The sequence below is a fragment of the Bufo bufo genome, chromosome 10, assembly GCF_905171765.1.
Source record: "Bufo bufo chromosome 10, aBufBuf1.1, whole genome shotgun sequence".
Lineage (NCBI taxonomy): Eukaryota > Metazoa > Chordata > Amphibia > Anura > Bufonidae > Bufo > Bufo bufo.
Genome location: NC_053398.1, coordinates 103,694,276 through 103,708,055, shown reverse-complemented (window position 1 = coordinate 103,708,055; position 13,780 = coordinate 103,694,276). Strand labels below are relative to the sequence as shown.

Here is a 13,780-nt window from a genome sequence, read left to right as displayed (position 1 = left end):
CTTTGTGTGACGTCACAGCTTCGCTCTGGGTGCCTCCAAAGGACAAATTTCCAGCCAACGCGTTTCTGAACCTACGGGTTCCTTCGTCAGGGATAGTTCATGGTACAAGTCCTGGGGATTAAATAGGTTTCCCATTCCCATAATCATTCCTGCAGTATCTGCTCAAAAAACCTAGGGGCACACCACTATTCACTATACGTCATCCCAGCCCATTATTACATAGGGTCTATGTCTCTATTTGAATGCAAATAATTCGATCTCCTGATTCAGGCCCTTTGGTGCCAAACTGTTTAATCTAAAGATCCACTTACTTTCACAGTGTGACATTTGCTGAATATAATTCCCACCCCTCATATCTGTTTTAACCCTTTCAATGCCGCCGAAAGTTGAACCTGTAAATGAACTGCCATTATATTCTATATAATGTTTGGATAATGGATGTCCATCAAATTTTTTATTTATGTTCCTAATATGTTCCTTTATTCTAATCTTCATTTGGCGTTTAGTCCTGCCGACGTAGATTTTCTGACAGGGGCATTTAATGAAGTATATTACCCCCTTGGTGTCACAGGTAATATAATTTTTTATTTTATAAGTAATTGGGTCATCTCCTATTTCCAGAATTATGAAGAAAAAGAAGCTTGAGAGAGACGCAATCCCGATAAGTAATGTGCAGGTACTAGAACAGGGAAGCCACTCAGGGGTCGGGACGTCTTGCTATGGCACAATAGATGACACAAAATGTGATGATAGAGGAACCTTTTGGGAAGACATAACAGTACATGATGTTAGTCTAGAAGACTTACCCCATGAAGGTAGTATTACCAGTGACACGAACTCTCCTCCAATATCACCAATAGTACATATTTTGAGGAAGGAGACAAACGGCTCAATAATCACAGAAAATAGGAACGAGATAATAAACTCACTGGAAGATAAGGGGGAAGGCGAAGGGATGATCAGTACAAACACTCAGCCAACACAAGGGGGAGCTATGCACTGTGAGGATCAGAATAAGGAAACAACTGCTGAAGAAATAATCACTGAAGAAATAATGAATACCAGCTATAGTGACATAGTCAAGAGAAATATAGTAACAAAAAGGCATGTGGGAACGAAACATCCATCTATTAGTACGAATACTAAGGAGAAGACGGTAAATAAGGATTTTTTCAAAGTAAAATCCCCCACAAAAAGAAAAAAACGCAAAGAGGAAGACGGGGGAAAGGATTAACAAAGAAAACTAACAAGAAAAATAACAAAAAGACAGGAGAAGGGATCTTTAACCTTAGTAAATATACACTGAAGAATGATGAACTGAGATTGCTTGAAAAAGGTCTGAAATTTGCCCCTTCATCTAGATTATGCCCTTTTGATGCCTTCATTGGAATACAAAAATTCCTACGAAATCTAGCTCTTAAAAAACACTTTATGAAAAAGGAGCTTAGGGAAAAGAGTCAGGATAAAAGGACAAGGACATTTTTGATGGAAAAAATAGAAAAAACAGAAAAAACAGATAACTTTACTCATACCAAGCTAAAACCGAAATCCCACTTTAATCCTGTAGGTGAATATTCAGAGGCCTTTTTAACCTTCCAAACCTTGGTAATACGAGATCTACGAAGGTCTAACCCCAAAATAAAAAAGGGATGGCAAAATTTATCAAAAAGAGAAAAGGCAGCAATTAAAGTACTACAGACCAACAATCAAATTGTCATAAGACCAGCTGATAAAGGGGGGGGGGGGGGGGGGGGCATTGTAATCCTCGACCAAGACGCTTATCATAAGGAAGCCCTTAGACTATTGATGGATCAAAAAACATATAAAAAATTACAACTCGAATATATTGAATATATTAGTAAAGAAAGGGAAATTGAGAAGTATTCTTTCTAGCGAGGAGGCGTTATTTATAAACAAAATAAAGTATAAGGATATGGTGGCTCACTCTGACGATAGCTGTGGACTGGGTGCTACTAGGCCTAATGATTCACCCAGTCATAGAAAATTGGATACAAATAGCTATAAAGGCTGAGCACTCACCACCTGGACCACACAGAGAGACGTACAAATGTGGGCAGTGGTATCTATTAAATAATTTATTATTACACAGATGCAGATATGACAACTAAAACATATAGTCATTAAAAGACAATAATAGTTAAAATATACCCAATATGTAACAACTACTAAAATATAGGGGAAAAATAATGGCTGAGGTTGTAAAATCACCATACAAATATATGACAATAAAATCTACTTAATAGAATGTACCATCAGTTGTGAATAAAAATTGGTGATTTTGTCTTTTATGACATGAATTGTTGCCCATTCGATTGTATAATATCGGTGGTAAACAATTCGATGAAACTTTCGCCGATTGTAATAGACGGTGAATGTTCGAAAATAGCCAATGGATATTCGAAAATAGCAGTCAGATTCAAGACACATATAATGTTCTCAGTTTGATTGTATGTATATTATCGACAGTTCGGCATACATTCACACAGGGGCGTCCCACGTGGCTAGTAATGTCGAATGTGGCAGTACCTGGTTACAGATTGTCAGCTGGAACGGCTCAGATGATTTTACGGTCCCTTGTGTTCACGATCTCCCGTTACCTTACGAACTGTCTCCAACCGTGGGAAGTATTCGAATAGAATATCACAATTACGGGACCGAATAATTAAATCGAGGCATTGCTTCTATACAAGGTAAAAGTTGAACTTCTGTAATCGAGAGTTCCACATAAACGAGGGTCCAATTCCAAAGTGTATGGATAGATGTTTTCCAGCTGACAATCTGTAATCAGGTACTGCCACATTACTAGCCACGTGGGACGCCACTGTGTGCGCAAGTGATACAGCAATCGAACTATTCCACATTAGCAGGTGTAATCACAGCACCCCAGTTAGCGAATGTATGCCGAACTGTAGATAATATACATACAATCAAACTGAGAACATTATATGTGTCTTGAATCAGACTGCTATTTTCGAATATCCATTGGCTATTTTCGAACATTCACTGTCTATTCCAATCGGCAAAAGTTTCATCGAATTGTTTACCACCGATATTATACAATCGAATGGGTAACAATTCATGTCATAAAAGACAAAATCACCCATTTTTATTCACCACTGATGGTACATTCTATTAAGTAGATTTTATTGTCATATATTTGTATGGTGATTTTACAACCTCAGCCATTATTTTTTCCCTATATTTTAGTAGTTGTTACATATTGGGTATATTTTAACTATTATTGTCTTTTAATTACTATATGTTTTAGTTGTCATATCTGCATCTGTGTAATAATAAATTATTTAATAGATACCACTGCCCACATTTGTACGTCTCTCTGTGTGGTCCAGGTGGTGAGTGCTCAGCCTTTATAGCTATTTATAAAAAACCAGTGCCCCAGAATACCCATGTTTTACTACTTACCTAAAATCCATAAGTGTCAATCCAACCCTCCGGGAAGACCTATAGTTTTAGGAATTGAGGGTTTGACCTCAAACCTTTCCAAATATGTTGATATCCTACTACAGAAATATGTACAGGAGTTACCAGCCTATATATAGGACACCAAATATATTCTACAATTATTAAATGAAATTGAGTGGTGTGACAGCTACATCCTGGGCACCTTGGATATTACCTCGCTGTACACCATCATAGAAAATACAAAAGGTAGGGAGGCAACAGAATACTTTTTAAGGAAGAATGGAAAGATACCCGATGAACAGGTGGACTTCATAGGACAATGCATTAATTTTATTTTAACGCACAATTATTTTAAGTATGAAAATGAATTTTACCTCCAGACGTGGAGGACCGCTATGGGGACTCGATTCGCACCGAGTTTCGCTAATCTATATGTGGGTAGGTCGGAGGAGCTCACCATCTGCCCATCTGGTCTGAACCAATTTTTAGATATTTTAAAAAAATAATGAATTTTACTTGCATTTTACATCAACTTGGAGCCAACAACAGATCAATTTTCTGGATCTAACAATTTTTATAGAGAAGGGAAAAATACAAACAAGAACATTCCACAAACCAACAGATTGTAATACCTTTATACCATTGGAAAGTTGCCATCTGTCAACCTGGTTAACCAATATCCCCAGGAGCCAATTTATCAGGACCTGCAGAAATTGTAGCAGTATAGCACATTTCGAGGAGGGAACAGAAGAGCTCAATAGAAAATTCATTGAAAAAGGCTATAAATTAACTGATTTAGAACCAATAGTGGAGGAAGTGAAAAAGTTCCTCCACTATTGGTTCTAAATCAGTTAATTTATAGCCTTTTTCAATGAATTTTCTATTGAGCTCTGAAAAAGTTAGAAAAGTTAGAGCGTAGTGAACTAATAAAAAATAAATCAATTAATGAAGAACAAGAATCCCCAGTACCAATAAGCGGGAACGTAAAGGATATAAATATAAATAGAAATAAAAATTAAAATTAAAATTAAAATGGAGACACTTTGCTCAAAATTCCAATTATAACCAAGTATAGTGAAGGAGATAGGGTCCTCAAACGGATCGTTAGGAGACATAACGATATCCTAAAATAGGACAAATTGATAGGTGAAAGAATCCCCAAAACACCTACCTTCATTTTTAGAAAAGCGCAAAATCTAGCATATCTAATAGCTCCATCTGTTAAAACCGCTCTAAAGAAAAATAATACACAAAACGGAACAAAAACAGGTTTCTTCCCTTGCGAAATGTGCAAAAACTGTAGGGTGACCAGACAATATAACCCTGTTCTGGAAATAGGAGATGACCCAATTACTTAAAAATTATATTACCTGTGACACCAAGGGGGTAATATACTTCATTAAATGTCCCTGTCATTAAATCTACGTCGGCAGGACTAAACGCCAAATGAAGATTAGAATAAAGGAACATATTAGGAACATAAATAAAAAATTTGATGGACATCCATTATCCAAACATTATATAGAATATCATGGCAGTTTATTTACAGGTTCAACTTTTGGCGGCATTGAAAGGGTTAAAACAGATATGAGGGGTGGGAATTATATTCAGCAAATGTCACGTTGTGAAAGTAAGTGGATCTTTAGATTAAACAGTTTGGCAACAAAGGGCCTGAATCAGGAGATCGAATTATGTAATAATATGTAATAATGGGCTGGGATGACGTATAGTGAATAGTGGTGTACCCCTAGGTTTTTTGAGCAGATACTGCAGGAATGATTATGGGAATGGGAAACCTATTTAATCCCCAGGACTTGTACCATGAACTATCCCTGATGAAGGAACCCGTAGGTTCAGAAACGCGTTGGCTGGAAATTTGTCCTTTGGAGGCACCCAGAGCGAAGCTGTGACGTCACACGAAGACGCTCCTGAACTCATCCCTGCAGGATCCTCCACGTGTGCGCTAGCTACCGGCCGGGGCAGCGCGCAAGGTGAGAGTTAGAGCAAGAAGCGTCCCAATAGATCTACACAACGCTTCTTGGAACAAACGGGATCACACCACATCACCGAACGATCATCTATCAGATACAGGTAGAGACTTTATAATTAGTGTCCTGTATACATGTATTAATTTTCACTCTCCCCTACCTTCTCTGTGCCAGCGCCGGTATTCTACAAATATCTATAGCTATCAGCCATTCATTTTCACTGAGAGTAGGTTGGACACTTACCCCTAATACCAGGCAGCGGCCAAACTAGGTGAATAGATCAGCCTCAGAGAAATACCTGACGGTAGCGCAAGTGTCCGTATTCTCACAGATTCAGTTGTTCTTTTCCACAGTGCCCCCCCATATTGTGCCAGTATATAGGGCCCCCATAGTGCTTCCCCCTCTTCTCCATAGTTCCCCCCATATTTTGGCAGTATACAGGGCCCCCACAGTGCTTCCCCTCTCCTCCATAGTGGCCCCCATAGTGCTTCCCCTCTTCTCCATACTACCAATCCATATTGTGCCAGTATACAGGGCCCCACCCCCCTTATTGCCACAGTATACTATAAATAATAAGTACAGTAAACACACATACAGTCAGGTCCATAAATATTGGGACATTGACACAGTTCTAAGATTTTTGGCTCTATACACCACAATGGATTTGAAATGAAATGACCAAGATGTGCTTTAACTGCAGACTGTCAGCTTTAATTTGAGGGTATTTACATCCAAATCAGGTGAACGGTGTAGGAATTACAACAGTTTGTGGTGGTGGTGTATAGAGCCAAAAATCTTAGAATTGTATTGATGTCCCAATATTTTTTGACCTGACTGTACTTACCTTATGCTGCTGTCAGTGATGCGATGCAGGCCTCCTCCGGCCTGTGTCCCGCTCTGTACGGCTCAGGCGGCGCAATGTCGTCATCGCGCTAGGCCTGTAGCCTATCAGAGGAACGGGCAGGGGAGACGCCTCTCCCCTGCTCCTCCGCACCATTCATCTGTATCGCTGTCCTGAGGATGGTGGGAATTGTAGTTTTACAACAGCTGGATTGCCGCAGGTTGGCCAGCCCTGGGCTAGGGAAAGGAAACTATGCTAGAGTCGGAGGGAATGGCATGTCCCTCTAGCAACCAACCCACTATTCCATAAAAATGCAGGCCCATAAAACACTTTTAACATTTTTCTACTGCCGCATGACTATATATGTTGGCAGTAGGGACTTTAAAGATGGTGCCTGCCCCAGAGTCGCCATAGCTGCCGTTTCAAACAGCAGACACCTGGTACTAATGTCTGCAATCGGCAATAATGCTAACTGCAGACATTTAACCCCTCAGATGTCATAGTCAATTGTGACAACGAAGTTCGCTACCTTGGAGTGACCTTGGATTCTGCCTTCCGACCGCACATTGAAGCCCTTTCCACCACCTGCCACCTCTAACTCAAAAACATCTCCTGCATCGGTGCTTTCCTCAACTTTGAGTCTGCGAAAATGCTTGTACACGCCCTCATTATCTCCCGCATAGACTACTGCAACATCCTCCTCTGTGGCCTTCCATCTAGCACTCTCGCACCCCTCCAATCTATCCTTAACTCTGCTGCCCGACTAATCCACCTCTCACCCTATTACTCCTCTGCCTCTCCCCTCTGCCAATCCCTTTACAGGCTCCCTATTGCCCAGCGAATTCAGTTCAAAATACTAACAAATACATACACGGCTGTCCACAACCTGTCCCCTCCCTACATCTCTGAGATACTTTCCCGATACATCCCCACACGCAATCTCCGATACTCACAAGACCTCCTTCTCTCCTCTCCTCTTATCACCTCTTCCCACAATTGCCTCCAATATTTCTCCCGTGCATCCCCGACACTCTGGAATTTGCTACCCCAACATATTAGACTCTCACCTACAGTGGAATCCTACAAAAGAAACCTAAAAACCCACCTTGTCAGACAAGCCTACAACCAGTGACCCTGCTGCCTCTATACCGCCATGACCAACTTTACCCTCTCCTACTGTGTCCTTCTCCCATACCATGTAGATTGTAAGCCCTCACGGGCAGGGCCCTCTCTCCTTCTGTACCAGTTTGTAACTTGTTCATGCTTAGTGCAATTGTCTGTATTATGTATGTGCACCCCTTATCATATGTACAGCGCTATGGAATGAATGGCGCTTTAATAATAAATAATAATAATAATCCCAAAATTTCATAAAAGATGATCAAAAATTAATGCTATCAATTAAAACTACAGATCATCCTGCAAAAGATAAGCCCTGATACAGCTCCATAGATGTAACTATAAAACAAACTGATAGGGTCAGAATATGGCCTCATGCACACGACTGTTCCGTTTTTTGCGGTCTGCAAACCGCGGATCCGCAAAAACCGGAAGCCGCCCGTGTGCCTCCCGCAATTTGCGGAACGGAATGGGCGGCCCATTGTAGAAATGCCTATTCTTGTCCGCAAAACGGACAAGAATAGGACATTTTCTATTTTTTTTGCAGGGCTATGGAACGGAGCAACGGATGCGGACAGCACACGCAGTGCTGTCCGCATCTTTTGCGGCGCCATTGAAGTGAATGGGTCCGCAGCCGAGCCGCCAAAATGGCGGTTCGGATGTGGACCCGAACAACGGCCATGTGCATGAGGCCTATGGCAGTAAAAAGAAAAAAAAAAATTTTCCAAAGTTTTAATTTTTTTTCAGTATTAAAACTATACAAATGTGGTATCGCTGTAATAGTATTGACCCAGAGAATGAAGATAACAGGTCAGTTTTACCACATAGGAAACACCATAAAAACAAAACCCATAAAACTGTGGCGGAATTGCTTTTTTTTTCCAATTTCACCCAATTTGGATTTTTTTCCAGCTTCCCACTAATTAAATTGTGCCATTAGAAAATACAACTTGTCCTGCAAAAAAAAAAAAAAAAGCCCTCCTAGGGCTATGTGAGCAAAAAAAATAAAAAGGTTATGGCTCCGGGAAGGCCAGGATTGAAAAATGCAAATACAAAAAAACGGAAAATCACCCAGTAAGGAAATGGTTGAAGAAATGTGCCTTAGCAAACTACACTTTGCTGAAACAACCCCTCTTTCCTAGATTCTTTTTACCTCACCCATGTGAACATTCTGGGTAAGATATACACCCCCTGCAGTACTTTGCCATACACAGTGTTACAGTATCCATTGTACCCAGGAGAGTGTGACTAAATTGAAGTCACAACCCAAATGTGAACTTATATGGTTTAAAGAGGTTTTCCAACACTCTGATATTGACGGTCTATCCTCAGGAATGGTCATCAATATCAGATCAGTGGGTACCTCCACCAATTATCTTTTTGAAGATACTACTGTGTTCTGTTGAGCACAGCAGCCTCTTCTTAGGCCTCTTTCACACGAGCGTGGCGTGTTAGGGCCGGAAAAGATGCGGGTGCGTTGCGGTAAAATGCACAATTTTTCCGCGCGAGTGCAAAGCGTTTTAATGCGTTTTGCACCCGCGTGAGAAAAATCGGCATGTTTGGTACCCAGACCCGAACCCGGACTTCATCACTGAAGTTAAGGTTTGGGTTAGGTGTTGTGTAGATTTTATTATTTTCCCTTATAACATGGTTATAAGGGAAGATAATATCATTCTTAATACAGAATGCAAAGTAAATTAGGGATGGAGGGGTTAAAAAAAATAAAAAATAAGTTAACTTACCTGCTCCTTAGCTGCCGGTCTCTGTTCTATCTTCAAGACCTGGCAAAAGACCTGTGGTGACGTCACTGTGCTCATCACATGGTCCAATCACATTGTTTATCACCATGGTGAGGGACCATGTGATTGGACCATGTGACGTCACCACAGGTCCTTAGCCGGCAGCTCAACATTACAGAAGAAGACAGAGATCCGCAACTACGCGATCAAGTGGACTCGGTGAGTTAATTATATATATTTTTTTAACCCCTCTATCACTATTTTACTTTGCATTCTGTATTCAGAATGCTATTATTTTCCCTTATAACCATGTTATAAGGGAAAATAATACAGATCGGGTCCCCAGCCCGATCGTCACCTAGCAATCATGCGTTAAAATCGCACCGCATCTGCACTTGCTTGCGGATGCTTGCGATTTTCACGCGGCCCCATTCACTTCTATGGTGCCTGCGTTGCATGAAAAACGCAGAATATAGAGCATGCTGCGATTTTCACGCAACGCACAAGTGATGCGTGAAAATCACAGCTCATGTGCACAGCCCCATAGAAATGAATGAGTCTGGATTCAGTGCGGGTGCAATGCGTTCACATCACGCATTGCACCCGTGCGGAATACTCGCCCGTGTGAGAGGGGCCTTAGTCCAGTGACGTCACATTCATCAGTCACGTGACCTAGGCGCAGCTCAGCTCCATTCAAGTAAATGGGACTTAGCTGCAACACCAAGCACAGTCGCTATACAATGGATGCAGCCTCTCCAAACAGCTGATCGTTGTTGGTGCCGGAGATTGGACACCCACTGATCTGATATTGACCTATCCTGAGGATCAGTTATCAATACTAACAATTTTAACAACATGGAATTATATTTATATTAAAGGGTTGGCTCATAAAGCCAACCCTTGTCCATGTAAAAGAGAGATGTCCTGTGCTTGAACCCCCTTCTCTATGAACCAGTTAGTCAAGGTGGACCTATTTATTGGAATGGCTCACATGTGAATAGTGCAGGTGAAATATATGGTCTGCCAGAAATTTCCCCAGCGATCACAGCTGATCCAGGAGAATGACCTAACGTGAATTCCTTTGTCTCCAGCTGCGGACGAACTTCCGGCACTTCATGACTCAGAGACCGAAACCAACAGACGACTAGCAAAGGACTCCAAGGACAGTCCAGAGATCAAACTACTTAAGAGATTACTACTGGAACTGCTTATGGTCCGTCGGCATCTCATTGTCTCCAAGAAAGAGGAGGCGGCAAAGTCAGAATGGAATTTAGTAGCTTTTGTCTTGGACCGGTTCATTCTCATCCTCTATCTGTTAATTGTGATTATCATTGTAGTTATAGTGGTGCTGGTTTGGGCTATTTGAAAACCTTAAAGGGGTTGTCAAGGATTTTGATATTGATGGCCTATCTGAACGCCTGGATTCACAACACTCCCACTGTTATCCTCGGCCGATGTATCCGATGTCAGAAGTTGTCACCGAAACTACACAGCTTCATCCATAATATAGTGGACGGAACTGGTAACTACAGCGCTGCTCTTATTCACTTCACTGGGAGTAGTGCTGCAGTTACCAGGTCCGTCCTGTACACAATGTGTAGTTTTGGTGTTGACGTCCGACCCTGGAGCTACAAGGTAACAGCTGATTGGCGGGATGCAGGGTATAAACCACCCTCTGATCTCATATGGATGGCCTATCTGGAAGATTGGACATCAGTATCAAAAACCTGGAAAATCCCTTTAAGTTGTGTTCATTGGTTGCATTATGTAGCAACTTAACGGAAGAGAATCCACACCTTCCCCAAACTGCACTTGTTGTGAGGGACAAACAGAAGGACATGGAGTCAGTTTGAAAATATGTATTGAGTCATGTATATAGCAGCAAGAGGTCAAATTGTTACAGTATTTAAGGTGTCTATGAAGATTTCACTCATCAAGGTTTTAATAAATCTTGTACTGGTTGGTCCACATAAACTGACATGGACGTTTCTCTACTAAAGCGCCTTCTTCAGTTCAGTATTTGCACCATTGTGGGTGCAAAGAGGTACAGTATCTCCCAAGGAACATAACCTCTTTGCATATTCGTTTCCCATGGAGTATTGCCAATAAGTCTTCATACCATGGAGTACTTCCAGTAAGGCTCCACACAGGACTTGTCTCTTTAACCGCCTCCGGACCGCCGAACGCAGGGACGCGTCCTGGAGGCGGTCGATTCATTTCTCCTGGACGCATATACGCGTCCTCTCGCGAGACGCAAGATTTCGGTCAGAGCCGGCCCGCGAATGCACATCGCGGGCCGGCAAAAGTTCAAGGAGTATTTCGTCAGCAACCTGCCAGCCAATGATCGTCGCTGGCAGGTTGCTGATTTTTAAAAAATCGAATCACAAGCCATCTAACACCTTATATTTATAAATATAAGGTGTTAAATGGCTTCTCTGCTCCTCTGCTGGTCCTTTTGGTCGGTTGGTTCCAGCAGAGGAGCAGACATCACAGTGAGTACCCACCAACACCACACTTAGCCCCAGATCACCCCCCATCACCCCAATTAACCCCTTGATCGCCCCCTGTCAATCACCTAGTGAAAGGGAAAAAAGTGATCAGTGTAAACTGTCACTTTTTTTTTCCACTGGTATTGAGTGATAGTTTTAGGATAGTTTAGGCCCCTTGGTTAGGTAGTTAGCGTCGGTTAGCGCCCAGCCCACCGCACCGCAGTCACTTATTCGCTGATTAGCGTATCGCTAATCAGCATTTGTACTTTTATAGTATCTGTAAGTGATCAAAACTGATCACAGTCAGATCTATAATAGTATTAGTGTCACCTTAGCTCGCCCTCCACCCAAAACGCAGTGTTTGCCCGATCAGGCCTGATCGGTCGCCCACACGTGCGTTCACCCACGCCCGCCCCACCGCAGTGACAGGCTTGCTTTTTTTCTTGGGTAGTCTCAGGGAATACCCCTAAATTTAGTAGTCCAAATGTCAAACAGGGGGTATTCTTCTGAAGAGGCCTACAGGATTCTGACCCAGTCGGATGAGGAATGGGAACCCTCATCTGATGAATCTAGTGGGTCAGAATATGAACCTGTAGAAAGCAGTGGCAGTCTGACCCAAAGTTCGGACGAGGAGGTTGAGGTCCCTCATAGCACCAGGCGTACCCGGCCCCGTGTCGCTAGACCACAGGTTGTGCAGGATCAGTTTCAAGGGCAGCAGAGTGGGGCTGGCGCTGTCGGATTACGTGGTGAGGCATACACCAGCAGCGTAGCCCATCCTGGACCTAGTACCAGCACTGCCGTACAACATGGTGAAGTGACGAGCACCAGAAGGGCAGTTGAAGCTGGTACGGTGGCACGTGCAATTGTTACCCCGTCGCAGCCACCGCACAGACAGGCCCGTAGAGCCCCTAGAGTCCCTGAGGTGCTGGCAAACCCTGATTGGCAGTCCCCAACTTCAGCCGCACCTGTAGTTCCCCCTTTCACCGCCCAGTCTGGAGTTCGGGTTGAGACAGCTCAGATCGGTTCGGCACTGGGATTTTTTGAGCTGTTCTTGACTGCGGAGCTCTTGGACTTAGTCGTGGCAGAAACAAATCGGTATGCCACTCAATTTATAGCCGCCAACCCGGGAAGCTATTATGCGCAGCCTTTCCGGTGGAAACCAGTCCAAGTTTCCGAATTTAAAACTTTTCTGGGCCTTCTCCTGAACATGGGTCTAACCAAAAAGCATGAATTGCGGTCATATTGGTTCACGAACCCGATTCATCACATGCCCATGTTCTCTGCTGCTATTTCCAGGGCACGATTTGAGGCCATCCTGCGTTTCCTGCACTTTAGCGACAACACCACCTCCCGTCCCAGATGCCACCCAGCTTTTGACCGGCTCCACAAAATTCGGCCCCTCATAGACCACTTCAACAACAAATTTGCAGATTTGTATACCCCTGAGCAAAACATCTGCGTAGACGAGTCCCTTATACATTTTACCGGGCGCCTTGGCTTCAAACAATACATCCCAAGCAAGCGCGCCCAGTATGGAGTCAAATTGTATAAGCTCTGTGAAAGGGCCACAGGCTATACCCACAAATTTCGGATCTATGAGGGAAAAGATCAGACCCTGGAGCCGGTCGGTTGCCCTGACTACCTGGGGAGCAGTGGGAAGACAGTCTGGGACTTGGTGTCACCCTTATTTGGCAAGGGGTACCATCTTTATGTGGACAATTTTTACACAATTGTGCCCCTCTTCAGGCATTTGTTACTAGAACAGATTGGCTGCTGTGGCACCGTGCGACCTAGTCGCCGGGGCTTCCCCCAATGGCTCGTTACCACCCGTCTTGCAAGGGGCGAGAGGGCTGCCTTGTGTAACGAAGAACTGCTCGCGGTGAAATGGAGAGACAAGCGTGACGTTTACATGCTCTCCTCCATTCACGCAGACACGACAATACAAATTGAACGGGCAACCAGTGTCATTGAAAAGCCCCTCTCAGTCCACGACTATAATGCGCTCATGGGAGGGGTGGACTTCAATGACCAGATGTTGGCTCCCTATTTAGTTTCCCGACGCACCAGACGCTGGTATAAGAAGGTGTCTGTATATTTGATTCAATTGGCGATGTACAATAGTTTTGTTCTCTACAGTAAGGCTGGGAGAACGGGATCCTT

The 13,780-nt window shown here is 43.1% G+C and overlaps 1 protein-coding gene across 1 annotated transcript in view; it reads left to right on the top strand.

Moving 5' to 3' along the window:
- The window catches only part of LOC120980069 (5-hydroxytryptamine receptor 3A-like), a 31,882-nt gene extending 21,385 nt beyond the window's left edge, over positions 1–10,497 (top strand). Inside the window, exon 9 of the mRNA XM_040408937.1 lies at positions 10,223–10,497. Coding sequence (XP_040264871.1) covers positions 10,223–10,497 — 275 coding nt within the window. The remainder of the gene's footprint in view (positions 1–10,222) is intronic.
- Positions 10,498–13,780: the final 3,283 nt, after the last annotated feature.